At 52.1% G+C, this 26,776-nt stretch overlaps 9 protein-coding genes across 9 annotated transcripts; 6 read left to right on the top strand and 3 right to left on the bottom strand.

The window, feature by feature from the left end:
• Positions 1-33: 33 nt before the first annotated feature.
• Positions 34-6,693, top strand: EV422DRAFT_620707 (uncharacterized protein). The gene is made up of 4 exons (XM_053074108.1): positions 34-755; positions 826-6,087; positions 6,154-6,282; positions 6,348-6,693. Exons 1-4 carry the CDS (start codon positions 364-366, stop codon positions 6,481-6,483), a joined length of 5,919 nt encoding a protein of 1,972 aa, XP_052924661.1. The 5' UTR covers positions 34-363; the 3' UTR covers positions 6,484-6,693.
• Positions 6,694-6,704: 11 nt separating this feature from the next.
• Positions 6,705-7,506, top strand: EV422DRAFT_532506 (C3HC zinc finger-like-domain-containing protein). The gene is made up of 2 exons (XM_053070539.1): positions 6,705-7,430; positions 7,485-7,506. The coding sequence occupies exon 1, from the start codon at positions 6,786-6,788 to the stop codon at positions 7,188-7,190; it is 405 nt and encodes a 134-aa protein (XP_052924660.1). The 5' UTR covers positions 6,705-6,785; the 3' UTR covers positions 7,191-7,430; positions 7,485-7,506.
• EV422DRAFT_568299 (uncharacterized protein) lies at positions 7,433-10,054 on the top strand (the record flags this gene model as incomplete). Its single annotated transcript, XM_053072633.1, has 1 exon — positions 7,433-10,054. The coding sequence occupies one exon, from the start codon at positions 7,433-7,435 to the stop codon at positions 10,052-10,054; it is 2,622 nt and encodes an 873-aa protein (XP_052924659.1).
• Positions 10,055-10,476: 422 nt separating this feature from the next.
• EV422DRAFT_88152 (MED6 mediator sub complex component-domain-containing protein) lies at positions 10,477-11,976 on the bottom strand. Its single transcript, XM_053074477.1, has 5 exons — positions 11,720-11,976; positions 11,479-11,615; positions 11,294-11,391; positions 11,138-11,220; positions 10,477-11,067 (listed from the first exon to the last, which is right to left on the bottom strand). Exons 1-5 carry the CDS (start codon positions 11,786-11,788, stop codon positions 10,642-10,644), a joined length of 813 nt encoding a protein of 270 aa, XP_052924658.1. The 5' UTR covers positions 11,789-11,976; the 3' UTR covers positions 10,477-10,641.
• Positions 11,977-12,220: 244 nt separating this feature from the next.
• EV422DRAFT_88070 (uncharacterized protein) lies at positions 12,221-15,408 on the top strand. The gene is made up of 8 exons (XM_053074475.1): positions 12,221-12,433; positions 12,510-12,555; positions 12,638-14,209; positions 14,274-14,477; positions 14,534-14,668; positions 14,760-14,909; positions 14,993-15,070; positions 15,145-15,408. The coding sequence occupies exons 1-8, from the start codon at positions 12,305-12,307 to the stop codon at positions 15,246-15,248; spliced, it is 2,418 nt and encodes an 805-aa protein (XP_052924657.1). The 5' UTR covers positions 12,221-12,304; the 3' UTR covers positions 15,249-15,408.
• EV422DRAFT_88071 (P-loop containing nucleoside triphosphate hydrolase protein) lies at positions 15,409-18,546 on the bottom strand. Its single transcript, XM_053074476.1, has one exon. The coding sequence runs from the start codon at positions 18,263-18,265 to the stop codon at positions 15,569-15,571; it is 2,697 nt and encodes an 898-aa protein (XP_052924656.1). The 5' UTR covers positions 18,266-18,546; the 3' UTR covers positions 15,409-15,568.
• Positions 18,547-18,945: 399 nt separating this feature from the next.
• EV422DRAFT_87969 (Not1 N-terminal domain, CCR4-Not complex component-domain-containing protein) lies at positions 18,946-21,924 on the top strand. The gene is made up of 13 exons (XM_053074473.1): positions 18,946-19,089; positions 19,222-19,454; positions 19,562-19,906; positions 19,977-20,127; positions 20,189-20,217; positions 20,280-20,363; positions 20,435-20,486; positions 20,551-20,766; positions 20,835-21,083; positions 21,155-21,242; positions 21,319-21,471; positions 21,546-21,719; positions 21,795-21,924. The coding sequence occupies exons 1-13, from the start codon at positions 19,068-19,070 to the stop codon at positions 21,829-21,831; spliced, it is 1,833 nt and encodes a 610-aa protein (XP_052924655.1). The 5' UTR covers positions 18,946-19,067; the 3' UTR covers positions 21,832-21,924.
• On the bottom strand, positions 21,922-25,243 carry EV422DRAFT_87993 (P-loop containing nucleoside triphosphate hydrolase protein). Its single transcript, XM_053074474.1, has 13 exons — positions 24,829-25,243; positions 24,414-24,761; positions 24,300-24,321; positions 24,176-24,240; positions 23,850-24,108; positions 23,695-23,789; positions 23,610-23,622; positions 23,342-23,551; positions 22,984-23,278; positions 22,704-22,923; positions 22,553-22,634; positions 22,420-22,491; positions 21,922-22,351 (listed from the first exon to the last, which is right to left on the bottom strand). The coding sequence occupies exons 1-13, from the start codon at positions 25,042-25,044 to the stop codon at positions 21,990-21,992; spliced, it is 2,259 nt and encodes a 752-aa protein (XP_052924654.1). The 5' UTR covers positions 25,045-25,243; the 3' UTR covers positions 21,922-21,989.
• A 154-nt stretch (positions 25,244-25,397) lies between these two features.
• On the top strand, positions 25,398-26,743 carry EV422DRAFT_588137 (alpha-N-methyltransferase NTM1; the record flags this gene model as incomplete). The annotated part of the gene is made up of 8 exons (XM_053073489.1): positions 25,398-25,594; positions 25,664-25,805; positions 25,865-25,876; positions 25,966-26,021; positions 26,087-26,200; positions 26,271-26,325; positions 26,390-26,513; positions 26,584-26,743. The coding sequence occupies exons 1-8, from the start codon at positions 25,463-25,465 to the stop codon at positions 26,741-26,743; spliced, it is 795 nt and encodes a 264-aa protein (XP_052924653.1). The 5' UTR covers positions 25,398-25,462.
• Positions 26,744-26,776: the final 33 nt, after the last annotated feature.

Genomic DNA, 26,776 nt, shown 5'->3' with positions numbered 1-26,776 from the left:
GCGGGCTCGTAAAGATGAAGGCTCGTCAGGCCTCACCTCGGAAACTTCTTCCCCAGAATCGTTCCAACTTCACAACTCAGCATCACCACATCGTCAAAGAAGATCGTCTCCGCACACAAAAGCTATTCGCTGTATCGACTCACTCGCAAAGTATAGACATTAAGCGGTCTGCTTTCCCTCCGAGCTTATCCGAAACTTCACTCCATCGTCGCTGACCATATTATCATCCCCCTGGGAACTTGTTCGACTATCGAAAATTTCACTTTTGTTCGGGCATACGTAGTCCCACAGCAAAGAACGTTACGCAACCAACATCGCAGCAAAGCATTCAAATAAGAGCTCGTCCACTCAACCACAGGCGACATGAGGCAACGAAGGATCTTTCTTCCGAACGCCGTGCCCGTCTCCGACATGCCTCACTTTGACTCGCACCTATATACCTACCTACACAACTCCCCATTTCCCTCGCACTACCGATATGAACTTCCCATCGGACGTGACACCTTGGATGAGATCATCACAATAGTGAACGAGAGGCTGTGCCTTGGTTCCTCGCCGGAGCTTGTGTTTGGTCAACGTCATGTGCCTGGAAGGTTCAATGAGAGTGACCCCGGCAGCAATGATACCGGAGCAGGTCAGGGAGCGTCCTCAGCCGACGCACATCCAGCGGCCCGCGCCCCTGAGTATCAGGAATCTCATCGAGGGAGAGCATGCGGGCATGTTTTTAAGAAGGGAGAGGCTATCTATCGATGCAGGTAGTTTGATCCGGTGGAATCAGAGCATTGAGAGGTTCTGCGTTGCTAATTTGCATCGTCACGTCCTCAGGAACTGCGGGTTAGATGAGACCTGCGTCTTTTGTTCGTATTGCTTCCACGGCAGCGATCATGAGGGCCACGACACTTCCTTTTCCATTGCGACGGGACATGGGGGATGCTGCGACTGCAATGATCCTGAAGCCTGGAAAGTTCCAGTGAAATGCAAGTATCACACCTCGCATGCCAAGAGCGAACCAAGCTCAACAACTGCAGAGAGCGCTGGAGCCACCGCTGGCGCATCATCTAGCGCACTGCCGCAGGTCTTGCAAAACTCGATCCGAACTACGATAGCCACGGTTCTGGATTTCGTCATCGATACCATCAGTGATTCTCCTTCCAAGCTTCCCAAACCGTCGCGGGGCGACGGCTCGACTGTTATATGTTTGGATGCCCCGGAAGACCACGAGTTAGGATTTGCCTCGTCGGATCCCGAAGCAACATTGAAATACAATCACGCATGCATCCTATGGAACGACGAAACACATTCGTTCACGGAGGTCATAGACCAGGTCAAGGATGCAATGGGCGTCACAACGAATGAGGCAAAAATTGTCGCAGAGACGGTTGACTCGCATGGACGACATGTGCTGACGGTTTCGAATAATTCCGACGAGCTGTCCAGGGTCATGTCCGTGATAAGTCGGATTGGTTTGACCGTCTCCCTACGTTCCGCACGGGAAACCTTCCGGGAAGAAGTGTCCGGTTTCTTGATAGAATGGTTGAAGAACCTCCCGAGACAAACTAATGGCACCCAAAGCGGCTTATCTGAACCGGTGGATGCCTTCATCCGCCGGGTCATATGTGAAGAGCTTTGCTCCTCTCGTCGGTCATTTAAACGGGACTTTGCCAAGAACTCGTTACTTGCTGGAGATTCACACATGTCTGGGGTCGTGTTTAGTGAATCCTCTGGCGATTTGCATATCGAGAGGGGGATTTCGGATAGCACATCGGACCGCCTTTCAAAAGCACCTATTCATGAAGGCGTAGCGAGGGAGACCCGGTCAAGACTGGACCACATGCTTGTATCCGATATCAAGCTTTGGAAGGGGGCCCGGAATACGATGCGTGAACTGTACATAGGCACATTCATCGTGAGCGGAGACACCACCAGGAAATCGTTTGGCATTCAATTTGCTCGATCCTATCTTCCCATCATCACGAACTACCTCTTCCACGACAGAGAGCCGGACCTCTCGGTACTGAATATCTCCGTCCAAATCTTCACCGTGCCGACGATTGGTCACTATTTGACTACCCATACGGATCTGCTTACAACGATATTCACTGTTCTGAAAGCATTCTTTCTGTCCGAGGTCCTCCCCGAACGGTTTCCTCTGAGGGAGATTCAGACGGCCTTCGCTACTGCAAGGGATTGGTCTCAGTCTCGCTATCCACCACTTACATGCGATTCGGAAGCAACAAAGAACAAGCCTTACATTCATTTGTTCCAAGATGCCAAGTATCTACTATCAGCTGACAAGCTCGTCCCGGGTGCCGCTGGAGTTGACAAGGCGACCTTCACGCGCTTTTTGGATCTTTGCTGCGTGTGGCAAGGAATGCACGCCCAAACGCGATATCGCCGCCAGCATATCGAGTACGAACGAGATCAATGGATCAGAGCTTTCAACCTCAGTTTACATATAGGAAGACTGGTGCAGTCCATGGCCGAAGGACTGTCTGTCATCGGACTGAGCGACCTGTTCGAACGCGTCGTCGAAACTCTTAGATTGCTGGATTCGTGGTGTCACGCCGTTTTGGAAGAAAGCGTCCACCGGGTGTTACTCCAGCAGGGCCAAGCGACGGGCGTGGGAGTCGACATGCACAGGCGTATTCCCGAAGCGGACGGATTCCACGCTGTAAATTTCGTGCCTGAGAGGCCGATCAGGGTGCCATTTTTCAGCGTGGCCAGTCAGCCAGTCTCATTTCACCATCCCTTGCACTGGTTTTTGGCCCACATGCTCGGCTTGATCGTAAAGGTGAGCAGTAGTGGAAGATCTGACGCCGATGCCCTACTACAGCGAGTCTTCCAAGAAGGACAAGCACCGGGGACGTATTCCGCAGCGGCCAGCATCGAGTTTGTGAGTAGATTGATGGAGATTCCCCTGCAAACGTGTGTTTTGCTTTCACAAATCCGTGCGGGGATATGGGTGCGTAACGGCATGACTATCCGTGCGCAAGCGTCATACTACCGCAGCACAACATTCTGCGACCACCATGATCAGGACCTATTTCTGCTCCAAATCTACTCCGCTGTTGTCGGTCCGGACATCTTCCTGACGGCGTTGTTGGATCGGTACGATTTGAGTTTGTGGTTCACTGGTGACCCGCGCGCCTGCTCCAGTGCCACCGGACACGAAGACCAGCAGATTGTACTACTAGTAGAGGATTTCCTGGAGCTTCTCATTACGTTGTTCAGCGAGCGCTCGAAACTGCTCCAATTTGACGATCGTGCAGAATTGAGGCGGGAGATGGTACATCACTTGGCCGCTGCAGGTTCGCACGGGGTGACGTACTCGGAGCTGTCGAACCGCATCCCTGAGCGGCTAGTTGATACTGCCGATGATTTTGACGATATATTGGGAACCGTCGCCGAGTACAAGTCACCCGAAGGTCCAAGCGATAGCGGCGTGTACGTCTTGAAAAACACGGAATGGGATGCAGTAAACCCATGGTTCTGGCATTTCTCCAAAAACCAGCGAGAGGAAGTTGAGGAGAAACTCAAGACGCGATATGTTGCGCGCGGGGAAACTGACTGGTGGATCCCAAGCCTTCCTACGTCGACGCAGGGTGGCACGGCAGCGCTCGAAGATAAGCTGAACGCCATGGTACGGAGCGATACCCTCATCCACTTGCTGTATTTCAGCTTCTGGAACATCGTTTTCGGCATTGTCCCGAGTACGACCATAATTGCCGAAGCGGTACATCTATTGGCTTTGTTCCTGTATAGCCCGTCGGGGCATGAGTTCGCTACTTCCTTGGCCAACGTCGTCGTACAGGTGCCGACAGGTCTTCCGGACAATGGGCCCGACCGAGAGACACTTCTGGACTTATTGATCCGAATCATTGGCTCTAGCCAAGCGGAGGCCGACGACGACATGAAGGATCTGCTCAAACGCATAGAGCGGCTTGTCCCTAGAATCGAGGAGATAGGTGATGATCATGCGAAGTTCATTGTACGTCGATGGCGCGACGAAACCAATGGTCACTCGAACAACGCTGAGCAGTCTGAAAGCGAGAAGAAAAAGCTGGATGCAAAAGCTGCTGCGAAGGCTCGCAAAGCTGCTATCATGGCACAATTTGCGGCTGCTCAAGAGAAATTCGTGCAGGAAAACCAAATGAGCGTTGTGGAGGACGAAGAAGACGACGACGCGGCTCTAAATGCGGGAGAAGGTTGGGACATTGAAGGCGATGAGATGGAGGGCGTGGAAACATCATCGCCATTGGCACACAAGCGTATGTGGGACTATCCGTCCGGCACCTGCATATTCTGCCAGGAGGAGACGAAGGACAAAAACGAAACGTACGGCATGTTGTGCTTCGCGCAGCCCAGCACGCTTCTTAGCAGGGTCGAACTGGATTACGAGCGACCGCCCACGATCGCTGCACTTGGCTTATACATCTCGACTTGCGGCCATCTGATGCACCTTACGTGCTTCCATCAATATTATGCTTCGGTGCGGAATCGACAGGACACGCAGCTTGGCAGAAACCAACCTGAAGACCTTGAGCGCAACGAGTTCCTTTGTCCTCTGTGCAAGACACTTGGAAACGTCTTTGTACCCGTCCTCTGGGCTCAAATGGAGGAAAAAGTGTCTCCCAACATCACCGACGCAGAGGGGCCGAGTTTCGGTTATTGGTGGCATAGTGGGTTGTCAGAGTTCGCCCGTGCTCTCGTCCACGGAGAGTTGATCGAAGACGAGGGAGAGATCGTACAGCGATTCGAACATGTAGGCCAACCCCGGCGAGAAGCTACCCAGCAATCCGATCCGAGTCATCTGTATCGCCGCTTCAACCGAACTCTACTCTCAGCAAGTGGGAATCAAACACGAGATCTGCATATGGAAGGTTGGGTCGAGCGCTGGAAAGCGGTTGCTTACACGATCCGGTGTCTTGAAGTCGCTGCTCGCAGTAAAGGCGCGATCCAGAATGGGAAGTCAGTCATAGATCAGATTCCTGAGAATGGACTGACCCTCCTTCGCGTGCTATGTGAAGGATTGATGGCAAGTACTGCTGTCGAACTCCGAAACCCAGAATCGGAGGGAATGCTCGAGGAATGGGGCCAGGAGCTCACATGGGGCATGTTCTGCGGACTACTGGAAGGCGAGGTCGTGACAAACGAGATGACACCGTTCTTGATGATGCATGGTGTTGATGCACTCTGCGAGGTCTTCTTCGGCATCGGTGTGGTAAAGGGTGGTGAAGACTCGTTCTGGGAGTGGTTGTCGGTGTTCTACATCCGAGAGATTGTGGCAACTCTCATCGGCGTTCTGGAGGCGGTAGGCTTCAACAAGTACAAGGTGGGCGAACGTCGTCCAAATGACGAGCCACACGACCCAGAATGGGCCGCTTTCTTCAGAGCGGTGGCGAGTATGCTCCTGATCGATGACCGAGAGAATCTTGCCCAATCGGTGCTCGACACAGTTGGAACGACGTACCTGAAAACATTGATGCGAAAGACGATGCATGGATTCCTGCGTGGGTGCACGGTTCTGGGTTGGGCGCGGTTTGGTATCGTGCCAGTGACCGCGGGACCAAGCAGCGATGGTCAGGATATCGATATCGATCAGGAGTATGAGCAGCTTCGACGACACCTCCGCCTTCCGACCTTGGATGCGCTATGCTCAAGCAGTTCTCTTAACGACCAGCATATATCGAAATTGATTAATGGATGGTGCAGACAGCTCTACGATTTCAATCCCGTACACTTCTCCTCGCACGGACGTATTGCTGTTCCGGGGTCCTTTGCATCTGGATCTAGCCTGAGCAACAGCTCCATGCAAGCTCGTCGACGAAGCTCAGCGATGTCTGCGCGGCAGCCTTCCCCGACAGTCTTGCTGTATACAGTAGTTACACCGGCACGAACTCCGACATTGTTCGCTCTGCCGCAGCGATTGGATACCCTGCTGGAGGAGTCAACGCGGAGAGCGTGCCAGAAGTGCAAGCAAGTCCCCGCTGATCCTGCGATCTGTCTCTTTTGCGGGACTTTGGTTTGCAGTCAAAGTTACTGCTGTGAGGAGGATGACAAAGGCGAATGTAACACGCATGCCAGAAGGTATATCGCCGCCTACAAGGAATCCGTGAAGTGTCGGCCCTTAATTCATGTCTTCTATCCTTCTAGTTGCGGCGCGGATGTCGGCATCTTCATTGTCATCAGAAAAGGGCTGATTCTGCTTCTACATAACGACAACGGGTGCTTCATACATCCACCCTATTTGGACTCGCATGGGGAAGTGGACCCAGGTCTCAGGTAAGTCCTGAGAATCTGCCAAGTTAGACGTCAACGCTTACTGATATCCAACCCTCCGTTTCCAGGCGTGGTCGACCACTTTTCTTAAATCAGAAACGATTCGACGAACTGGCGAAGATGTGGACTACACATGGGATACCCAGCTACGTCGAAAGGACGATCGAGCAAACATTTGACCGTGGAGGCTGGATCACGCTCTGACCGTCGACTCACGACGTACACAATTTCATATCACCATCATCACTGTAAACAGAATTTCTCTTGATTGTGCTATTTATCTGATACCCTAGCATTGATTGTACATACATAGTAGTGTGTAGCCTTGTTCGTTCAATGTAATTTTGGAGCTCCCACCCCAAAAAAGCGGGCGATGGAGAAAAGTGTCGATGCAAACGCGTCGCCCAGTCCTACCTAACCGGTTCTGCTCCTTGAAACCCTGTCCAAAACCACAGACCCTTCTTACAAGTGCGTCGGTTGACAACTTCGTTCCTCTAGGCTTCGCAATGTCTGCAAGTTCGCCCCGCGTTGGAACACCCTCAAAACGGAAGCTCGACGAGATTCTAGCAGCGTTCGACGGAAACGGAAAGGGCGGCTCGCAACCCCTTTTGCGGTTGAAAGATCATCAGCTGTTCCAAAGGCTCCATACTTTTAGAGAGGCCACCTGGTTTTTATACGGAGATGCTTTGACACCGCCAATGTGCGCGAGGTTTGGATGGACCAACCGCGGGCTGAATGGGCTTTTTTGCCCCACATGCAAAGCATCTATTCCGTGTGAGGTGACAGATATTCGGTCTGCCGCAAAAGTAGCAGAGTTTGTAGGGTCAGTGCACCAAAGGCTACAGAGTGCGCACGCGGAGAGCTGCCCCTGGGCTTTACATGCCCTTGATGGTGAGTTTGAGATATTCTAGTCGCTGGAATCCGGGTCTTATTGTCTTACTTATGTACCTGATCCACAGAGTCAGCTTTCCGATTTCCTCTGGCATCTCCGACGACGATCGTTGGGGGATTTCGTGATAGATATTTCTTGCTGATGTCTCAGCGAGTGACAATTCCGAGAACCGTCCTGCATGCGAACGCCGAGACGGAAAAGGTCAGTTTTCTGACGCAGATGCAGCCATATCGACGTCCGTCCTTGTCTCATTCCAGCCCTATGTCTCAGATTGATTATAATACCATCGTGAAGAATGCGGCATTGGACATACCACTGGGTCAAGAAGAGACGGCGCAGGCCGTGATCTTGCTAGCACTTTTTGGATGGGAGTCCGCCGTTCGAAGCGGGCACATGGAGTTCTTGCGCTGCTCTCTGTGTGCACACGATGTCGCTATGTGGAATTTCCAGTCCTTGAGGACGTTCGACGATGACGACAATGCCGTCGCCTCTAGAAAAAGGCTGAAGCTATCTCAATGCCAAGTCGATTCCCATGCTGAGTTCGACGCTCTGAAGCAGCATTATCACTACTGTCCGATGATTGCTATACCCCCGGGTTCTGGTCAGCAAACTGCAGGGTGGATCACCACATATCGTAGCATTCAGTCCACGCGACCAAGGTTCAACACTCTGCGCCATATCATCAGCGGCAACGCGGCGCCCGTCCCCCCCAAAGAATCTTCATTTCCGCCAACGATCACCAACGTTCCTGTGACTGCTCCAAGGATGGACGCTAGTGCGTCAATTGCAAAGCAACTAGCTGTTGTAACGACAACATCAGTAGATGAGACTTCGGCGCCTTCAACGAAGGCGCGAGAGACTACTACTGTTGACGCACAAGAAGCCGAAGTAGCCGAAGTGGGCAGCACATCAACAACTAAGGCCATCCACGTCCCTGTGCTTGCACCCGGGGTTGCGGTTGGAAGCAACACCTTGTCACCCGCTGGCGCTCAAATGGAGGAATCTATCTCGGATTACAAGTTTAACCCGGCTCTGGAAGCCTCGACAGCCGCTCCTGGAAGTGCGTATTCTTCGGGCTCTGATAGGCGTTCCGACATCCCGTCGAATGCCTTTCCCCAGGCCACATTTGGTATGCAAGTTCCAGTTCCGTCCATCGCAGTGGCCAATCATGATGAAACCCCTTTGAACTGGAAAGTGGATACAATGGATGTTGATCCACCACAATTCCAAGACTCAGAACCACTTGAAGAGCCACACGTCAGTCTTTCTTCAGCATCCTCACCCCTTTTCAGCTCGGAGCCCATGCAAGCGTCCTTTTTTGACCGGCCGACATCCTCCGCTGAGGCTATCAGCGAGCCGATCGGCGGGAAAGACGACGTTGATGTACCTCAGGAGGTCGCGTCAGATAATAACGAACAACTTCAACCAATGGAAATCATAGAGTTACACGACGGAAGCAAGCTTGTAAACGAAATTGAGCCGCTTCACATATCGACAGCATCTTCGGAGCTTGCAATTGATGCCAATTCGCCTGCCGGGGCGCCATTGCACCCTAGCGTATCGAACGAGGACGGAAACGCAACAGACCATGATGCGCAAGCCTTCAAACCCACTACTGAAGACGGTGAAGATAAGCCAGTGCCGCCTCCGTCGCAGGAAGTTGTCGATGTTGAATCCAAGGATGATTTCAAGACGACCGCTGAGACATGGAACCCGGACGTTCGTGATGCAGCCCCAGCGACACACGAGCAGATCGAAGGAGCAAATGCCGACTTCGAAAAACCCTTTCCTAGGACGGTGGTTGCTTCGGGCGCAGCAGAGGTCCAAATCGAGGGTGCAACGATCGGTGATGAAGAGCTCATCGAATCCAAGTCCCCAGACGAAGGCATGGAAAGAGTGTTGGCATCTGACCACACAAGCGAGGAAATGACTTTGGCACCCTCGGAGATTGACATGTCGTTAGGCGATGACACTTCGCAGGCGTTTGTTTCAGCGAAAGTGGGCAATGCACAGCACGGCCAGTTGTCTGTTCAGCAGCCATCAGCAGCTGCTGATATCCCGGATGAGGAGGTGAACGTGGTCGCAGACGCATCAGCATTACCATCCGAAACCCTGTCTTCCGAAGAAGGTAGTCATTATGAGACCCAAAGTTCCGAAACTATTATGCATTCGGCGAAGCGCCTGTCCCCTCCAGCGCATTTACAACGCGTGCAACCGCGTTACGCGAGAGAGACCACACTTGCCACCGATGACTCGACGCCAGACGAGGATGATGTTGTAACGTTGGCGGATCCTGTTGACGACCGTGATACAGGCCTGACCGACGTGGACGCTCGTAGCGAGTGCACAATGCAGGTATTCGATGCTGCGAGTGACTCGCCGGACGATAGTTCGTCGGAACTGCTCCACACAGGATTTATTGGGAATGTGCGCGATTCCGACAATCTCGAAGAGAGCGGAAAGCAGTCTTCTCCCGAATCGATGGCAGCTGAACCACAGAAGCATGCTGAACTTGGAAACAATGGAGCCGATGATTCGGAAGGCGATGTTATCATTGTGGAAGATGAGCCTCATGATGGGGAAGCAGCCGAGCAAGAATACGAGGAAGAAGATTATGCGGAAGACCACGAGGATGAACAGATGCGGCAGTATGATGAGTTGGAAAGTGATGATGATGGCAGTAATTATGACGACAACGCTTCTGACCGAGGTCAATATGACGAAGAAGCAACAGATCATGAGGAATTTGAAGAAGTACATCCAACAATCGAAGAGGTGCATTCAGTGGGGTCGGAAGGATCGCAAGAGATGCACGATGTGGAGCGGCGTGAAAGCACCTTCGCTGTCCCAGAAAGCGGGGCGGAGGATCATCCCGAAGAGTAGATAGTCTCCACAGCCCGCCCACAATTCATTCCCCATGTCATAGTTATGTAGATTATGATTCTAAATCGTGATTCTTGTATACGTCCATCCAAAAGAAACCCAGAATGTGTTTCGAGTGGTCTGATGAAAACAAAGGCGTCCGACAGGAAGGATGTACAGTTGTTCCGTTGGCGATGTAAAGTAGAAAGCCTTCAAGCTTGTCTCCGTTGAACAAAGACACATACCATCCTGGAAGTGGTTACGCTGCCCCTCCACCATGCTGCTTGTCGGAGAACCGCGCCTCCACGCAGCCCTATAATGACACCGCACCGTCCGATACCAAGATGAATGAACCGAAGCTTCGTTCACCCATGCCAATACGCCATGATCCCGCCAAACGCTCCTCTACGGAGTTGTCTCAGACGTCTTTCGATTCGTGCCGAGCTTGACGCACAGGTAGGAGGACCGATGTGCTGTATCTGAATGCCTGAGCTAACTAATTGTCGCCGGCCAATTTTAACGGCCTCCCTGGGATTTCAACGGCTCCCAGGGGTCGAGAGGGAGCATGAGAAGCTCACCTAACACTCCAGCGTTCATTCCAAATAGGCTCATGCGGGGGCTGCCGGTGTTGATCCAGATAGCCTTGTATTGTTTTGGACGGGAACCGTTGCAAGGTCCATCGAGTTCTCATCCCATCTTCCCAATGGCTCTTGCGCGGCGGCCCAAGTGTCTTCCAATAGCATGTCCAACCCGCTCGCAAACTGACCCGCCCGTATGCGATCGTCGGGCGTTCTTGCCAAGAGCTTGGCGCGCATGACCGGTGCCGGGTCAACTTTTGGGATTCCGCCGACATCTGTCGTATCTCGTCTCTTCGGAAGAGTCATTTCCGCCGGATCCTCCCCGCCATGTGCTTTGCCCATTGCTTGCGACAACAGCTTTTCATCCGAGCGCCAGTAGTGTCCCATAGAGGGGTGGTATCGAGCTTCTGAACTAAGGGTGGTGAAGGCATCTTGAACTTGATGCAGCGAGTTTAGCTGGAAGGATATACGAAGTGAGATGATTATGAGGAAGATGTTCATCATCTGGGAATCACGCGGCACTCACTACTCGATTGCTCAACAGACTATAAAGATCCGGTGCTTGATAGATTGTGCCATCAATGACATAATAGACGGCAAGGCGGTTCACTGAACAAAGATCAGACTGTCTCAGATGCAAGGATGGTGTAGACCAACTTCCGACGTGAAGAGGCGGTCAAACCTCGTGTGGGTGATTTCCTGTCGCCTTTGACTATTGTGAAAAGAGTGGGAAGTGTATCGTTTGCGTCAAGTAACTCGTAGTCCAGACCGGTTATAGTGCTGATCGAGGTTTTTCCGCGAGATTTATGAATGACTTATTCCTTGCCTTGCGGACCGGTTTCTTATTGTGAGACATTCACGACATACCGCTCCGGTTGCGTGGATTGACCCGCATCCAACTGATTGAAACGAGTCTGCATACTAATCTGTTCTTTGATGGACGATTTGTCGAAGAAAGGACTCAACGAGAAGTATGCCATAACATTGTCCTTGTTCAGGCCGTACTACAATATTTTGACGAGATTGAGTACAGGAGAGAGGAAAGGCGACTCGCAAGGAAGTACTGCACAGCAAAGTCTTTCGATAACCAAAGAGCACACAGACTCACCGTCTGGATGAAGGCTGTGTCCTTCCAGCTAATGTGGGTCAAGTCGTCGTCCCGTTCGCCGTACGACATAGTGACTGCGAGAAGGCCGGTGCCTCTGGGCCAACGAGCGGTTGCTGGAAGGTTGCAAAGCTGAGGGCGACCTCCTCTATATATTTTCTCACCGCCGGGAATTGAGCAACAGCTTCGTTTGATTCCAGTCTCGAGAAGCTCCAGGAGCTCCGTCGAGAAAGTCCAGAAGGCGTCCCAACGCGTCTGCAGTCTTGCAGTCCAGCTTGCAGTCCCCACAAAGCTTCTTGGCTTTTTATTTAGAGTTGACCTTGTTCCCTCACTCATCCACACACGCACCATGGACCCCTCGCACTATATGGCGCTATGGGAGGGTTCAAGGCGGGGACCCTCTCTCGGTTGTGTCCTGAGTTCGTGTCGGTGCCTCCTGTTCCATTGGTCACTTACGCGCAATTTGACACCTTAAAGGAAAACACATCGTGGGCTGAGAAAGGGTGTACTGTACCCATATACACATCGTCGCGGTGAAAGAACACCCGCCGAAGTTCTCTCCCTCTGGTCCGAGAAAAGTTGTACGCAATGGCGACGGTGGACCGCAGGTCAGCGGCGAAAGAAGTGTCCAATGTGAAGGAGGACGTAGCCGGTGAGAAAAAGCTCGAAGTGGATGCGATATCACCGAGCAGTGTGAAGGAACTGGTCAAAAATTGGGTATGCGCTTCCGCACCGTCTTTTCACCAAAGAGAGTTCATCTAATGCTGTTGACCACGCATTCCGGGATGTCCAGGAAAAAAGCGGCGCCTCTACACCAATGCGAATGAACTCGGCCTTGCGTATGTGACCCAACTTCCCAGCACCATATGCACCTTGTGGAATCAATCACAATGCATATATTGATTCACCTCAAACCATTAGCTAGGGCTCCAAAAAAACTCCCACCAACACCGGAAGTCACAGCTACTCCTTCATCAACGCCTATGGTGCGGACGGAAACCACCACACACAAATCTGACTTGACCGATCTGGCTGCAATGCTGGATAGGGCCACCGGCCCAGTAGAGGAGACCGCTCCGCCGGTAGCAACTATGGCAAAGGAGATTGAGGAAAGACAACCGGCAAACGCATTGGAGGAGGAACTGAGGGCCCCGCCAAGGGGTACCTCATTACCCGAGGATGTTTCAAGAGGCGGGCGGCCGCAGGAGCGCGGAACGGGCGATGCAGATGCAGACAACCGAGCACGCCATGTACCTTCACTGGCTGCGAACGAGCAGGAAAGCACTCATCGAACAGTGGAACGACATGATGCACCGCAGCCAACGCCAGCTGACGCAGAGATGAGTGCTGCGCGCTTGGAGGAAGATGAAGAGCAGTTGCCCGCGCTGACTGATATCAAACAATCGGAAGCCAAGCAATCAACTTCAAAGACAGTCACAACGGCTGAAGATGAGTTGGTGGACGACAAGGTGGCGGTAGAGGGACGCTCACGGCAACAGCCATTGTTTGCGAACGAAAGTGATACAACATGGCAGAGGCATGCACTTGATGACGCTTCACAGGAAGCATTGACCCACGAAGAGGAAAATTCTTCAAATGGCGCGATCAACACATCGTCTCAATTCGATTCGCCCGCATCACCATCTGAGGACCCAACCACCTTCTCGTATGATGCATACAGCCACGTTTTCCGCAAGCTCACACTTAAGGACGCCGCCCCATCACTGCCATTAGCGCAAATCAATGCTCCTGTCGTTACAGAAGTCAAGTATGCCACCCCGCGAATTCTCGTTCCTGGGCCGGGGATCATGTCGCACAGAGGTTCCATCGTGTCGCAGACTGGGATTGCAGAGAATGAGCTTGGGCCGGAGGCGGTGAAGGATTTGGAGCCAGGGATGGTGGTCGAGGCAGGCGAAGGGTTCGGGAATGCCGGTCAACATGTCGTAACAGTGCTGCCCGTTGGAAGGAAATCCTCCATCACGAGGATACCCGAAACGGATGAGCAATACAGTAAAGCAGCACCAGCCCTTCCGGATCATCAGCAGCGTCCCGCTCCCCACTTCATTGACAGTCCTGGGTCGCCAATAAACTCGTTTGGCAGTGGCAGTAAGGCGCCCCGTCTGCCAGCCCTTCGGTTTTCAAACATCCCCCTCGGCGTGAAGCTCAATCTTCCTCCAAACAAATCTTCACATGAGCTTCGGCAGGACCTCGGCAGCCAGCACAACCTGACCGAGTCCATCCGGTTCTCCACCGCCGAAAGGTTAATGTCGAGCACGAGGGAGGCGATAGGTTCACCAGCGTCGAACGCAACTGAGGACGGGGGAGACGAAGAGATAGAGGCAAGAACGAGCTTATCGCGATCGCTTTCCGGATCCTCGCTCGACGATGCGACAGACGAGGGCATGTCTGAGCTGGCGATGAGGGCCGTAGTGAATGGGGCTGACCATGACATCACCTTCAGAAGGAATACGTTGCGGTGTATCCATGCAAAAGGTAAGACGTCTGCAATGATCGGCTCTAGGTTTGGCACGAAGCTCATATCTTCGACCCTTGACAGGAAAGTTTCATGGCGTGCATTTCAATCTCCGTATCACCCGGATACTCGTCGTAAGCAACCGCGGGTCCCAAATCACACTGTTCGCCGTCCCAACGACAAAATTGTCATCGCCTCCAAAGCTGCGGCAATTTACGTTTGAGTGTGCCGATGGCGAGTCGGCTGCTGTGGAGTGGTGTGTAAAGTTTAACTATGTCGCATGCCAAGGTGAGTTCATATATCGCTATATGACCTTTCCGCTTACACTAACGGCTTCTGTGCAGGCAACTTTTCCCCATTGGTCGAGCACAAGGTGGTCTTCTTGGTGGACGACACCGAGCAAGATGCCCTTCGAGACATGATTAGTCGGTACATCGCCCCGGTTCTGGAGTGCGTTGGGAAAAAGTTCGATGTTCAAGGTATGTGTCGAAGCGGTTGTTTGGCGCCCGAGCATAGCCCCCAGTGAGTGAGATGCGTTGGCGCAAAACACTCAACCGCACTTGACTACAGTCGTCCCACCCGCAACCGAACGCTCAAATGCGGCGCCAGCGACGTATTTCGGTAACGCAAACTACGTCGCTCACGTCTCCAAACATGAAGAGGCTCTTTCAGGGGCCACGTTCGAATCGTGGTTGTTGAAGGGAGCCATGGAGGAAAGAGGTTCGTTTCCGAGATCGAGCAATCCTGATCGAGGAAGAAGAATGGTCCATGCCTGATGCTGAGATTGCTTTCTGGCGTTACAGACAGCATAGACAATGTAATATTTCTTCCTTCATCGGATCCACTCGACCCTGCAGAGCTGGGATTGTCCATCGTCAAAGGTATGAGTGGATGTCCATCGATCCGTCTAAGATAAAGGGTTTCTAACAAATCGGTTTCTGCTTCGTTTCCATAGCACTTGTTACCACGTCACCGGGGACAGTGGTTGTGACCAACGTTCATCTAAAAAGAAGCGGATCGTTGGGTACCTTCTTCAAGAAGATTAAGGGCAAAGCATAAGTCATTTGTGAGATTGAAGTGGTGATTTCTGGCGTTCATCTCATGTTATTGGTTGCGTATGGATCCAAAATGGAGCATAATGAGTGTAAATGATGGATTTTTTTGGTATATTGAATGCAAAGAGACAGCCAAAAGGATTTATGTATACATGATTTGGATCATTCCGATAAGCAAAACTGGGAGGAACGCTACGCTAATACACATCTCTCTCACTACAAGACCCATATTTACAGGCGACTACGACACGATTTCTTTTCTGGAGCGACGGAGAGCTTCCTTTTCTTACCGGAAGCCTGAGGATCTCGGGGGCCCGAGTGTGGTCAATCCATCTCCATGTCTCGATCGTTCGAGTCGCTCCTCTCGTAACCGGGGAGCGGCTCGACTCTGACGACGAGACCATCGTCCGCGTCGGCGGCGCCGTCGGTGTTCTCTGTCGCTGCTTCAACAGACGCGAGGCAGTTGTCTGTGAGATGCCCGCTGAGAAGGTCCTTTGACAGTTTCGTGAGCAACACCCTCTCGAGGAAGCGACGGATAGGACGCGCGCCGTATAGAGGGTCGAACGACTTCTCCAGCACCACATCGGCGGCGGCGTCGGATATGCGCAGCTTAATGTTCCTCCCCGCCAATCGTTTCGCGACTTCAGCAACCTGGATGTGGACGATTTTCCGCAGGTGTTCGTGACCGAGGGAGTGGAAGACGACAATGTCCGTGATGCGGTTGAGGAGTTCGGGCTTGAATGTACGGCGGACTTCGTTCATGACGGCATCTTCTACGGCGGGAGTGACGGTCACGGCGGCTTGAAGGAGGTGGGATCCGACGTTGGATGTCATGATTACTACGGTGTTGGAGAAGTCGACCGTGCGGCCCTTGCCATCCGTCAACCGGCCTTCGTCCAAAAGCTGAAGCAGGACGTTGAGTACTTGTGGGTGCGCTTTTTCGATTTCGTCGAAAAGAATGACGGCGTACGGGTGTCTTCGGACAGCTTCGGTCAGCTGTCCACCTTCGTCGTAGCCAACGTACCCGGGCGGAGCACCAATCAGTCGTGCCACGGTGTGCTGCTCCATGTACTCAGACATATCGAGGCGAATTAAGCCCTTCTTGTCATCGTCGAAGAGCTCGCCTGCGAGAGCCTTTGCCAGCTCCGTTTTCCCTACACCAGTTGGCCCGAGAAACAAGAATGAGCCGATGGTGCCACCCCCGCTGAGACCGGCACGCGACCGGAGGACTGCTTCTGCGACCGCCTTAACCGCCGCATCCTGCCCGACGACGCGCTTGTGCAGGACGTCAGCAAGACCCAGCAGGCGGTCGACCTGAGACTTGTTGAGCTTCGTCACCGGGATTCCCGTCCATCGAGAGACGACCTCCATGATCTGATCGGGAGTGACTACTTCGGAGACGAGCTGAGAAGAGTTCTGGCCCGAGGCGGCGGCGTCTGCTTGCCTCTGGCGTTCCTCCTTGAGCTCAACCTCGAGCTGGTTGATCTTCTTTTCCACTTCCGGAACGGCGTAGTACTTCAGGTCGGCAGCGCGTTCGACTTGATGCCTTCGCTCGGCGTCTTGAATCTTGTGCTTCAGTTCATCGAGTTTCGCTTTGAGGGATCGAATCTCGTCGAGGCGCCCTTTCTCTTGTTCGTAGCGGGCCTTCAGCGGCCTCATCTGCTCATCGAGTCGGGCCAATTCTTCGCGAACCTTAAGAAGTCGTTGTTGGGATGCGGAATCTTTCTCCTTTTCTAGAGCGGTGGCCTCAACTTCCAATTGCAGGTGCTTTCGCTCAAGGGTATCGATGATTTCGGGCTGTGAGTCGAGTTGCACCCGGATGTTTGCGCACGCCTCGTCAACCAGATCGATGGCCTTGTCCGGAAGGAAGCGATTCGTGATGTAGCGGTCAGCGAGTACGGCCGCTGTGACGAGTGCGGCGTCGTGAATGCGGACGCCGTGGAAAGTCTCCCACTTTTCGCGGATACCACGAAGGATGGAGATTGTCGCTTCGACAGATGGCTCTCCTACTTGAACCATCTGGAAACGACGCTCGAAGGCTGCGTCCTTTTCGACGTGCTTCTGGTATTCGGCGAGAGTGGTCGCTCCGATGAGCCGCAGCTCGCCTCGAGCAAGCATTGGTTTCAGCAGGTTGGCCGCATCCATCGATCCTTCCGTCTTCCCTGCTCCCAAGACCGTGTGCAATTCGTCGATGAACATGATAATGTTGCCTTCGGCGTCGTTCACTTCTTTCAGGACCGCCTTCAACCGCTCTTCGAACTCTCCGCGATACTTGGCGCCGGCGATTAAAGCGCCCATGTCGAGGCTGAAGATGCGGCATTGTAAGGATTTTGGCACATCCTTCCGCAAGATCCGCTGCGCCAAGCCTTCAACGATAGCCGTCTTGCCGACACCTGGTTCTCCGACTAGCACCGGGTTGTTTTTCGTTCTTCGTGCCAACACCCGGATAACGCGTCGGATCTCGTCGTCTCGACCGATGCAAGGGTCGAGCTTTCCTTGCTCTGCCATCGACACGAGGTCGATAGCGTATTTCGAAAGGGCTTCGTAAGTAGAGTCGGCTGACTTCGAATCTACGCGTCGTGTGCCACGGATCTTGCTGATGGCATCTTCCAGGGCTTTTGGTGTGACACCCGCTTCCCCGAAAGCGGTTTGAATGTCTTTCTGCTCGGCCATGGCAAGTATTACGTGGTCGATGCTGATATGCGAGTCCTTTTGTTTTTTTCGTATGTCGTCGGCAGTACGAAGTACTTTTGCGGTCGCGGGGTGCAGGGTTAACTGGTCTGGTGCTGGGTCTTGAGTGGGCTGCTTCACAAGTAGGGACTTGAAGCGTCGTTCCGCCGTGGCGGGATCCCCGCCTGCTTTGGTCACAATGGATCGGATAAGACCATCTTCGTCGTCGAATAGTGCGGACGCGATATGCACCGGGGCGAGCTGAACGTGGGCAAACTCTCGGGCAAGGTCTTCCGCCTTCTTTATGACAGCGGACGTCTTGTCGGTGTAGAGGTCGGCGTTAAAAGCCATTTCGGAAAAGTTGATGGGGTATAAATGCGAGGAGTGGTAGCGGTAGTAGGTTGTGTGCTTCTGTAGGAGGCCAGTGTATTGCGATATACGAAGATATGGTTCTCAAGTGGCAAGAGGAGCTTGCAGTGAGCCGCTTACATAGGCGAGAAAGTGTATGGAGGAGACCCCGAGCTCGAGCGAACGGTTGCTAGCGACATCGCCATCCCCGTTCAAGTTCACTTTCCCGATATTATTGGCAAATCGTTCGTCAGAGTGATGGCAGAACGGGACGGAAACGCGTGGAGCGGAACGTTCTCGTTTGTTCCAATGGCCAGGGGCGTTTCGACTGTGTTCTCCTGTTCCGCTCTTGGCACGTGATTACATTTTGTTTGTTTTATATGGGTTTGTCTTCTGCTCGTCTCGTCTTCACATGCTGTCAAAATATTGTGATGCTTCCCCCCCCAGCCTCACATCCTCACCGTGCACATTTCCACATATCCCCCCACTATTGCAATTTGCTGTGGCCATTGTGCAACTCGACACCTTCAAAGGATCTTCCTCTCAACTGAACCGCCATAGCGTTGTACGGGAGTCGCACCTTCGCTAAGCTATCTGCTTTTACTGAGACACAAGCAGTCCACCAACCTCGGGGTAGATCAGTTTCATTTGCTTTCCGTACATTTACCTGGATGCCTTGCCCAGCGAAGGACAGACCTTGTAATCTGAAGCAGCCGCATCCGCCACACACCACTTACTCACATACCCCTTGTTGCACTTTGTGCTCGCCGGTTGACTGCTCGCTGTTTGTCGAAACGCGTTGACCATGGCAAATCGGAAGCTGTTAGGTACTATCTGTGGTCCCAGAGCTTGCCTGGCCATTGAGAGCAAACCCTCTTTACCAACCAGGCTACTTGGAGACTGGTGATCCCGAAGTTTCCTTTGATCGCTTGAGTTAACGTTGCTGGCATTTTTCCCAGGCGAGATCGACAAGGTCCTGAAACGGGTCGCCGAGGGAGTGGAGATTTTTCGAGAAATCTTTGACAAGCTCGATGCTGCAACAACTTCGGCACAGAAGGAAAAGTATGAAGGAGATCTCAAGAAGGAAATCAAAAAGCTGCAAAGGTTAAGAGATCAAATACGAACATGGCTGTCCTCGAGCGAAATCAAAGATAAACGGAGCTTGGAGGACAATCGGCGGCTAATAGAGGAGGTGTGTTTCGGGATCCCTTGACGGGAGTGAGGCAGAGGACATCGCTTTGTGTGCCGTCGGCGTAAATTTCGGGCGAAACAATGGCTCACGGAACCTATCCTGTATAGCAAATGGAACGATTTAAAGCCGCCGAGAAAGCCCTCAAACTCAAAGCGTTCTCGAAAGAGGGATTGCTCCAACCGCAGAAGTACGATCCGGAAGTGAAAGAACGGGAAGACTTGGAGGACTGGATATCAGATACGGTGAAAGAATTGAACCGTCAAGTCGAGATATTTGAAGCGGAGCAGGAGAGCTTGCAAGTCCTTGTGCGAAAGGGTCGGAAAGGCGGGGATCAGTCGAAAGCAGAGCGCTTGGCGGCCATCGATCATCACCTGGAACGACACAAATTTCACATGACACAGCTGGAAATCATCCAGCGCATGGTCGCAAATGAAGAGCTCAAAGTGCAGCAGGCAAGGCATCCCTCGTCCTTGGACGGAGGGGAATACAGAAGAGTCCAAAGCTCATCGAAGGATACTTTAGGTCAAAGACATCAAAGATGACGTCGATTACTATGTGAAAAATAATCAAGATTCCGATTTTGATGAGAACGAGTATATCTATGAGGATCTGGATCTGGAGAACCTCGAAGCCTATGGCTTGAAGGCGGATGGCGAGCAGGATCTCGATGGAGGTGAGCTGCGGAAAATAAGTGCTGTTGTAAAGCGTATCCGCTTACGTTGTATCGCCTACAGAACCAGAAACGCCGCCAAAGGAGAAGGAGGTGAGCTTTGTGATAGATGCTGTGCTTGGAAGTGTTGAGAACTCATCATGCAGGTCCTCCAGAATGAACTGGGAACGCCGGTACGGGATACAAAGGTTGTGGAGGAGCCAACGAAGAAAAAGGCGAAAGAGAAAGAACCTGAGGAGGTGAGAAAATTTGCGCATTTTGTTCGCCCGAGCATCAGAAGTGCTCAACGTGTGAGAACGTCCGTCACCAGATTGTCACGCCGACAAAGTCCACTCCCAGCAAGCCCCTGTCTCGTGCCCACTGTAGGTGTCGGTTGTCCGTGCTTGTGCCAACCTAGTTCAGGATGCTAATACATGCATGGCGCAGCCGCCTCCAAACCGCCAATAGCGGTGAAAACTCCAATCAAAGTCGTTGCGGTGCCGGCCCGGAATATCGTTCCTACGGCCCGTGTCCCGGATCCAGTACCAGTGCCAAGTATCACGCAAAGATACTCAGCAGCCGCTGCAGCATCCGCACCAACAACTACGGAGCCGTCACGGACTGCAACAATATCGGCGGCAGACAAAAGGAATGTACCAAAAGGTTATTGTTCCCATCGTTTTCTGCTGAGAACCGGGAAGCAAATGCTAAATATATCGCCACATGTCTAGAACCTGCACCCGTCGCATTGTCATCCCAAGTGCCGTTACCAGCGGTTGGCACGGCTGCACACATCCTACAACTTCAGCAACAAACAGCGGCAGATATTCCCGCGTCTTCATTACTGCCATCGACAACAACAACGAAAAGTGGGCTTCCAGATCCCGGAAAGGACGATGCGGTCACAGAGCCGATTGACAACCGCCTACCGCCAACGCTTGCAGACCTGGTACAATCGTTCGAGGCGACGAGAGATCGATGTACGGAACCGAGTCTTCTTCGTTCTGGCGCCTTGCAACACGACATGCTAATGTTTCTACTATCCATTCAGCAACGAAAGCGCGTGACGACGCTAGCTTTCTTCATGAGATGCTTCAAACTAGCTTTCAACACCTGCCAGAACCCGTCGACTCGGAGAAGTAAGTCGAAAGTCTGCTTCCGTCTCGTAGGCTACATCAGATCAATGATAACTGATCTTGCCCGCTTCCGTCTCAGACCAAAGCACTACATTCCCAAGAAGCCCTACCCAGTACCAGCATATTACCCGCAGCTCCCCCTTTCTCTGTTCGACAACCCTACAGTGTATGAAAAATTTGACACCGACGTACTGTTCTTCATCTTTTACTACCAGCAAGGAACATATCAACAGTAAGCAAACCTTGCGGGATTCCACTTTCTTGTGACGAAACGCCATTCTGACCGTTCCGCCTCGGCGATGACAGATTTCTGGCCGCACGGGAACTTAAGCGTCAATCATGGCGCTTTCATAAGAAGTACCTGACATGGTTCCAACGACACGAGGAGCCAAAGCAAATTACGGATGAGTTTGAGATGGGGACGTATATATACTTCGATTATGAGGGAGCATGGTGCCAAAGAAAGAAGGCAGATTTCAGGTGAGGGTTCTGAACCTGCCATTGTGATGAGCACAGCGGAACGTTCACTAAGGCCATGTTTTCAATCCACAATAGGTTCGAATATCGATATTTGGAAGACGCGGAGATGTAGATGGCGAGCACTCGATATCTAAGCCGTTTATTATCAACTGATGCGAGTGGGGAAAATGCATACTGTACATAGTAGATGAATTGTCGTTACAAAATTGGTATTTCTCTCCGATCCTCCGGGTCTGATATGTGCGAGAAACGAGTAGGGATTAGGCTTGGTCACTTCAGCTTGACCACCTGTTGGTCATGCGACTTGTTTTGGAATACATAAGTGGCAACCCCACTGGCGATGCCTTCATCCTTCAGAACGGTGTCGTGGACTTTATGCAGCTCCTCTTTGCTGAAGTGGTTCCAGTTGCTCGTGTCGGCTGCCTGGGCGCCTGTGTTCACTGTATTTTCGGCTGGTTTCTTCATTTGCATACCGCGCACGCATCGCTTGCAACGGAAGGTATCGTGGGTATCTGACAGCGTGTCCTCATTGAGAAGGAAGAGCTGCCGCAGGTTTTCGAGAGAGAAATGTCGCTCGACGTCTTCTTCCGCGTCTACGACACAACTGCTGAGGGATTGCTTGTGGGCTTGTCCTACAATGATTGCGAGCTGTCAGTACCTGATCCCGTACCGAACCGAGAGCGCCATCCTCAGATCTCACTTTGAAAGATTTTCTCTTCGATCGAGCCAGTGGCAATGAACCGGTATATGAAGCAGGTCTTTTTCTGCCCGTCTGAGATGTAATGCTTAGCGAAGGGTGCAGCAACGATGAATGGTAACCTATGCCACTATACCTCGCCAGACTCGAGCTAGGGCCTGTGCATCGTTGGCTGGATTCCAATCCGGATCGAATAGTATCAGCCGGTTGGCGCCAATCTGATGTTGCAAAGTGCGTTACAGACATGACCCTACATTGCTTATTTGCAAAACTACGCCTGGACTTACCAAGTTGATTCCACACCCGCCTGCTTTACTGGACAGCAGGAAAATGAACTCCGGGCCAGCCGGGTCATTGAACCTGTCAACAAGCTTTTGGCGCTTCTGAATCGTCATTGACCCATCTAGTCGTAGTTGGCCCCATCTCCGTTGGCGACACATAATCTCTATCAGGTCCAACGTTTGAGTGTAGTTGCTGATCAAAACGATCTTGTCCGACGATGTCTTCCTGCGCAAGCAATCAGTTCGACAGTTCTAGAGGGACTGGAATCATATACTATTGACAAACCTCATCTTATCGAGCATCCGCTCCAGTAACAACATTTTCCCAGAGAACTCGGCTTGAGCCTTGTTCCAATCGAAGTTTGGTGGAAGAATCGAGTCCGTTTCAGGTCCTAACAGCTTCCGATCGATCAAGGCGGGATGGTTGCATAGTTTCTTGAGGAAAGTGATCGCCCGTAAAGGCTGTGATCCGGAACCAGACAGAAGACGGCTCACTTCCTTGGACTTGGTGAAGTGCTTGTACAGGTTCATTTGAGCATCGGTCAGCTTGCAGAATACAACATGCTCGTACTTGACCGGTACTGTATCACTCAAACGATCAGCCTTTGGATTCAACGATGGGTCTGCGTATACGGCAGACTTACAGTATTTTGTTAGTAGCTCTGCTGTCCGGCGAATGATAAACTGATTCGCAATTGCAAGAAGCTCTTTCAGCCTCTCTTCACTGAGATTTCGGTCCTTTTCGGAAGCTTCTGCATCTCTTCCACGCAAAATAGGCAACTCGTATTTTTTGCGGAACTCGGCGCCGGAGCCAAGAACGTCCGGAATTGCAAAACTGATGAGTGCGAAATACTCTGTGGGAATTTTAGAAGCGGGGCCATGGTGCAGTGGGGCGTGAGTCTGTCTACTTACCAGTCAAATCGTTCTGTAAACATCAAGTGGGTAGTTAGTGATGATAACTCCAATACATCTTCCAGTGACTTTTCCCCGTTCTCACCTGGATTGGAGTTCCCGATAAGATCACCCGTCGCTTTGCATTAAGCTTATTGAGGTTGATATAGGTTTGCGAGTCCGCGTTCTTCAGCCTGTGACCTAGTTTTATCTTGATTAAGTAAGTTGTGCATGGGAGTGCCTTCGTTATCGATCCTTTACCTTCATCACACAGGAGTAACCCGATCTCCGTCTGACATAGTATGTCGCAATATATCCGCAAAGTCTCGTATGACACGATGAGTACAGGCTGCACGATGCCACGGCCTTTGTCGGAGACGAACTTTCTCATGTCCTTTTCTGTCTGTTCTTTTGTCCCTTTGTTGTCGCAAGCATAAGGCCTTATGCTGTTGGGCCCTAACCACTTGACCAACTCGTTCGCCCAGTTCTTCACCAGACTAGAAGGGCAAGCGATGACTGCCTGCAAATCGAAAAGCCAATGGGTTCTGCGGTCTCTTTTGTGCGAAAAGCAGAACTTCGGGCCTCACCTTGTCAATGGTTGCCTTTCCAGCCTGCGGGGATTGCTTCAACAAGGTCCATAGCAAAGTGATGCCTGGTAAAACGTGAGAATCTATGGTAGCTTCTGAGGAACCTCGTTGTTGAGGCACTTACATTGCAGCGTTTTACCCAATCCCTGTTGATGAACGCATTAGCTCAACAAGATCAAAGATTCGGAAGACAGCCGGTCACAAAGGATCCCACATGCAATCCCACCGCTGATCCTACCATTTCGTCGGCCATGATACATCCATACGCATTGTCCTTCACCCTTCCGGTCACGCAGTTGTACAGGAACCGCACCCCTTCGATCTGATGGGGCCGCAATACTTTTCCGAGCATGGGATCAACAACCACATGTACTTCCACATCACTGGACCCATCCTTCGGCTTCAACTTTAGCGCTTCTAACTTCTCGGTCGCCGAAAGAACGCGCGGATGGTGTAAAACAATGGCATCGGGAGCTTCGGGGTCATATAATGGTCCTTTATACACGTTGGTCCGTGGGCGTGTCCCTAGTGTTGTTCCCGCCCTCAACGCCCCTCCTGCAGGACGCCCGCTCAGAAACGTAGGAACCTAAGGAAGTAACATTCTTAGGACTTCTGCTACTGTTTGCTGTGGCAATTACAGCGGGTGTGCAAACCTTGAACTTCCTTGTGATGGCGTTCCTGTCCGCGGCAAAGAAGGAGCTGGCCGGAATGCCTGTTCGCGGCAAAAGGGGAGGTCGCTTTGCAATGACGGGTTTGTCGACGCCGTCATAATCATCGTCGTCCTCCTCCTCGCGACCCCTCTTTTTAGGAATCTGAGAGGGTACATCTCTATCGTCCGCCTGTGCGGGAAGACCCTTCCTCGCAGGCATAGGACGTGAGAATTCTTTCCTGTTCAGGCAACAAGGGACCGACCTCTACGACGGGAGTTGGCTATGCTCTTAGAGATGAGACGGTCGATACTTCAGAGACGACAGTTATAGCAGTGCGTAAACGTACAGTCTGAAAAGCGAACTTGTATACACTATTGATATTCTGAGTTTGTCCCCCTGGGAAGAAATCCAAGTCCCGCTACGGCTTGGAAGTTTGATGAACTTGAGAGGAGGGATGCGATGACATTTCTTTCCCACGCGCGTTGGTCCGTGTCCGAACTCTAATTGAATGCACAGCCTCCCTCCCACACCCCATCCAACGCGAAGTCTCGATTCTCAACTCGACGGTGGCGAGCCTGCCGAGCTGCGAAAAAAGACCACTCCTCGCCGACATCAGGGGACTCACACGTCGTGCGATATGGGCAGAAAGGGACAGGCAGCTGCTGCCGCTACGCCGGTTGCTCAGGCACCACAGGGACCAGCAATCGGTGGACCTTCCTGGTATACGGACGCTGCGACCTACTGGGGTACGGTTAATTCCGATGTGCAAGTACGTCCAATTTCGACTCTATGGACCTTGTACCACAGCTTTCGTTATTTATGTCACAAATTTCCAAAGGGAATGCTTGGTGGATTCGGACATCTCACCGAGATTGACTGCAAGTCGTCGATAGAGTTCATAGACGAGTTTGTAAACGGGAAGCAGAACGGCAGTGAGAACGTGGAAGTTCCGCCACGGATTGGCAAGGGCTTAGCTTGCGGTGAGTTTATGGTGGAAGTAGCCGTTTTTCTGAGTGACAGACTGACGTCTCGTCTTCAGACTGTGGAGCAGGTATGCGGCTGCATGTGGCATGCTTTCGAGCACAAGCCTTCCAGACGAGCTCGGCCACATGTATCGAAACTCAATAATACGGCTTCCAGGTATTGGTCGAGTTTCGAAGCACTTCCTATTGAAGGTCTTTGAGCGGGTGGACATGGTATGGTGTGCTGAAGGAACACAGCAAAAGCGGATTCTCGAATGCCAACGGACGAGGTTTCGTAGGTGGAACAAACACCCAAGTTTCTGAAAGAAGCGGAGGACTCGTATATGGGCCAAGACCTGGTGGGCAGGGTAGATAGATTCATCCCGAAAGGGTTGCAGGACTTCACGCCGGATGTAAGATGCTTGGTCGCTTTCTTAACGTCCTGAATATGAAAGGAGGTTTGACAAGTCGTTTGCCACTTAGGAAGGTCGATATGACCTGATATGGACACAATGGGTGCTTGGCCATTTAACGGATGGTATGGTGTGAATTCCTCATGGCCAACGTTTCCCATGAATCTCGCCTGACCTCCCCTTCCTTAGAGGACTTTGTTGCATTTTTTCAAAAATGCAAACGAGGTTTGAAGCCAAATGGCCTAATCGGCGTAAAGGAGAACGTGACCAGGCATGGTGTCCTCGTCGACGCAGAAGACAGTAGCGTTACCAGGTTGGTTCAGCGCTTCACAATGTTTCCAACTCACGGGCTTGCCTCACGAATGTGGTGGTGGATGGCACAGGTCGGACGCAATCTTGAAGGAGTTATTCACCAAAGCAGGACTGAAGGTTATTAAGGAAGACGTACAGAAGGGGTTCCCACCCCAACTATTCGGCGTAAACATGTTAGTTTCGATGTTCCCCTACTCGGGTTTGCCACTGCTACTCGCCAGGCATCATTGATGCTGACGATCTTGTCGACCGACCGCAGGTATA

Source organism: Fimicolochytrium jonesii (genome assembly GCF_025526975.1).
Source record: "Fimicolochytrium jonesii strain JEL569 chromosome Unknown EV422scaffold_15, whole genome shotgun sequence".
NCBI lineage: Eukaryota > Fungi > Chytridiomycota > Chytridiomycetes > Spizellomycetales > Powellomycetaceae > Fimicolochytrium > Fimicolochytrium jonesii.
Note: the sequence above shows the minus strand (reverse complement) of the source record. Positions and strands in the feature narration are given on the sequence as shown.

What these genes read in the sequence shown, in the direction of transcription:
- EV422DRAFT_88152 (XM_053074477.1), bottom strand. Translation starts at nt 11,788, where the DNA reads ATGTCGTACGGCGAACGGGACGACGACTTGACCCACATTAGCTGGAAG. An exon ending in ACACAGCCTTCATCCAGACG is followed by an intron (nt 11,616 to 11,719) that starts GTGAGTCTGTGT and finishes AAAATATTGTAG; the next exon opens with TACGGCCTGAACAAGGACAA. An exon ending in CAATCCACGCAACCGGAGCG is followed by an intron (nt 11,392 to 11,478) that starts GTATGTCGTGAA and finishes AACCTCGATCAG; the next exon opens with CACTATAACCGGTCTGGACT.
- EV422DRAFT_88071 (XM_053074476.1), bottom strand. Translation starts at nt 18,265, where the DNA reads ATGGCTTTTAACGCCGACCTCTACACCGACAAGACGTCCGCTGTCATA.
- EV422DRAFT_532506 (XM_053070539.1), top strand. Translation starts at nt 6,786, where the DNA reads ATGTCTGCAAGTTCGCCCCGCGTTGGAACACCCTCAAAACGGAAGCTC.
- EV422DRAFT_87969 (XM_053074473.1), top strand. Translation starts at nt 19,068, where the DNA reads ATGGCAAATCGGAAGCTGTTAG. An exon ending in GGCAAATCGGAAGCTGTTAG is followed by an intron (nt 19,090 to 19,221) that starts GTACTATCTGTG and finishes CATTTTTCCCAG; the next exon opens with GCGAGATCGACAAGGTCCTG. An exon ending in AGAAAGAAGGCAGATTTCAG is followed by an intron (nt 21,720 to 21,794) that starts GTGAGGGTTCTG and finishes AATCCACAATAG; the next exon opens with GTTCGAATATCGATATTTGG.
- EV422DRAFT_88070 (XM_053074475.1), top strand. Translation starts at nt 12,305, where the DNA reads ATGGCGACGGTGGACCGCAGGTCAGCGGCGAAAGAAGTGTCCAATGTG. An exon ending in TAACTATGTCGCATGCCAAG is followed by an intron (nt 14,478 to 14,533) that starts GTGAGTTCATAT and finishes GCTTCTGTGCAG; the next exon opens with GCAACTTTTCCCCATTGGTC. An exon ending in GAAAAAGTTCGATGTTCAAG is followed by an intron (nt 14,669 to 14,759) that starts GTATGTGTCGAA and finishes ACTTGACTACAG; the next exon opens with TCGTCCCACCCGCAACCGAA.
- EV422DRAFT_87993 (XM_053074474.1), bottom strand. Translation starts at nt 25,044, where the DNA reads ATGCCTGCGAGGAAGGGTCTTCCCGCACAGGCGGACGATAGAGATGTA. An exon ending in GCGGGTGTGGAATCAACTTG is followed by an intron (nt 22,635 to 22,703) that starts GTAAGTCCAGGC and finishes TTGCAACATCAG; the next exon opens with ATTGGCGCCAACCGGCTGAT. An exon ending in CCTAGCTCGAGTCTGGCGAG is followed by an intron (nt 22,492 to 22,552) that starts GTATAGTGGCAT and finishes ATTACATCTCAG; the next exon opens with ACGGGCAGAAAAAGACCTGC.
- EV422DRAFT_620707 (XM_053074108.1), top strand. Translation starts at nt 364, where the DNA reads ATGAGGCAACGAAGGATCTTTCTTCCGAACGCCGTGCCCGTCTCCGAC. An exon ending in GAGGCTATCTATCGATGCAG is followed by an intron (nt 756 to 825) that starts GTAGTTTGATCC and finishes TCACGTCCTCAG; the next exon opens with GAACTGCGGGTTAGATGAGA. An exon ending in GAAGTGGACCCAGGTCTCAG is followed by an intron (nt 6,283 to 6,347) that starts GTAAGTCCTGAG and finishes CTCCGTTTCCAG; the next exon opens with GCGTGGTCGACCACTTTTCT.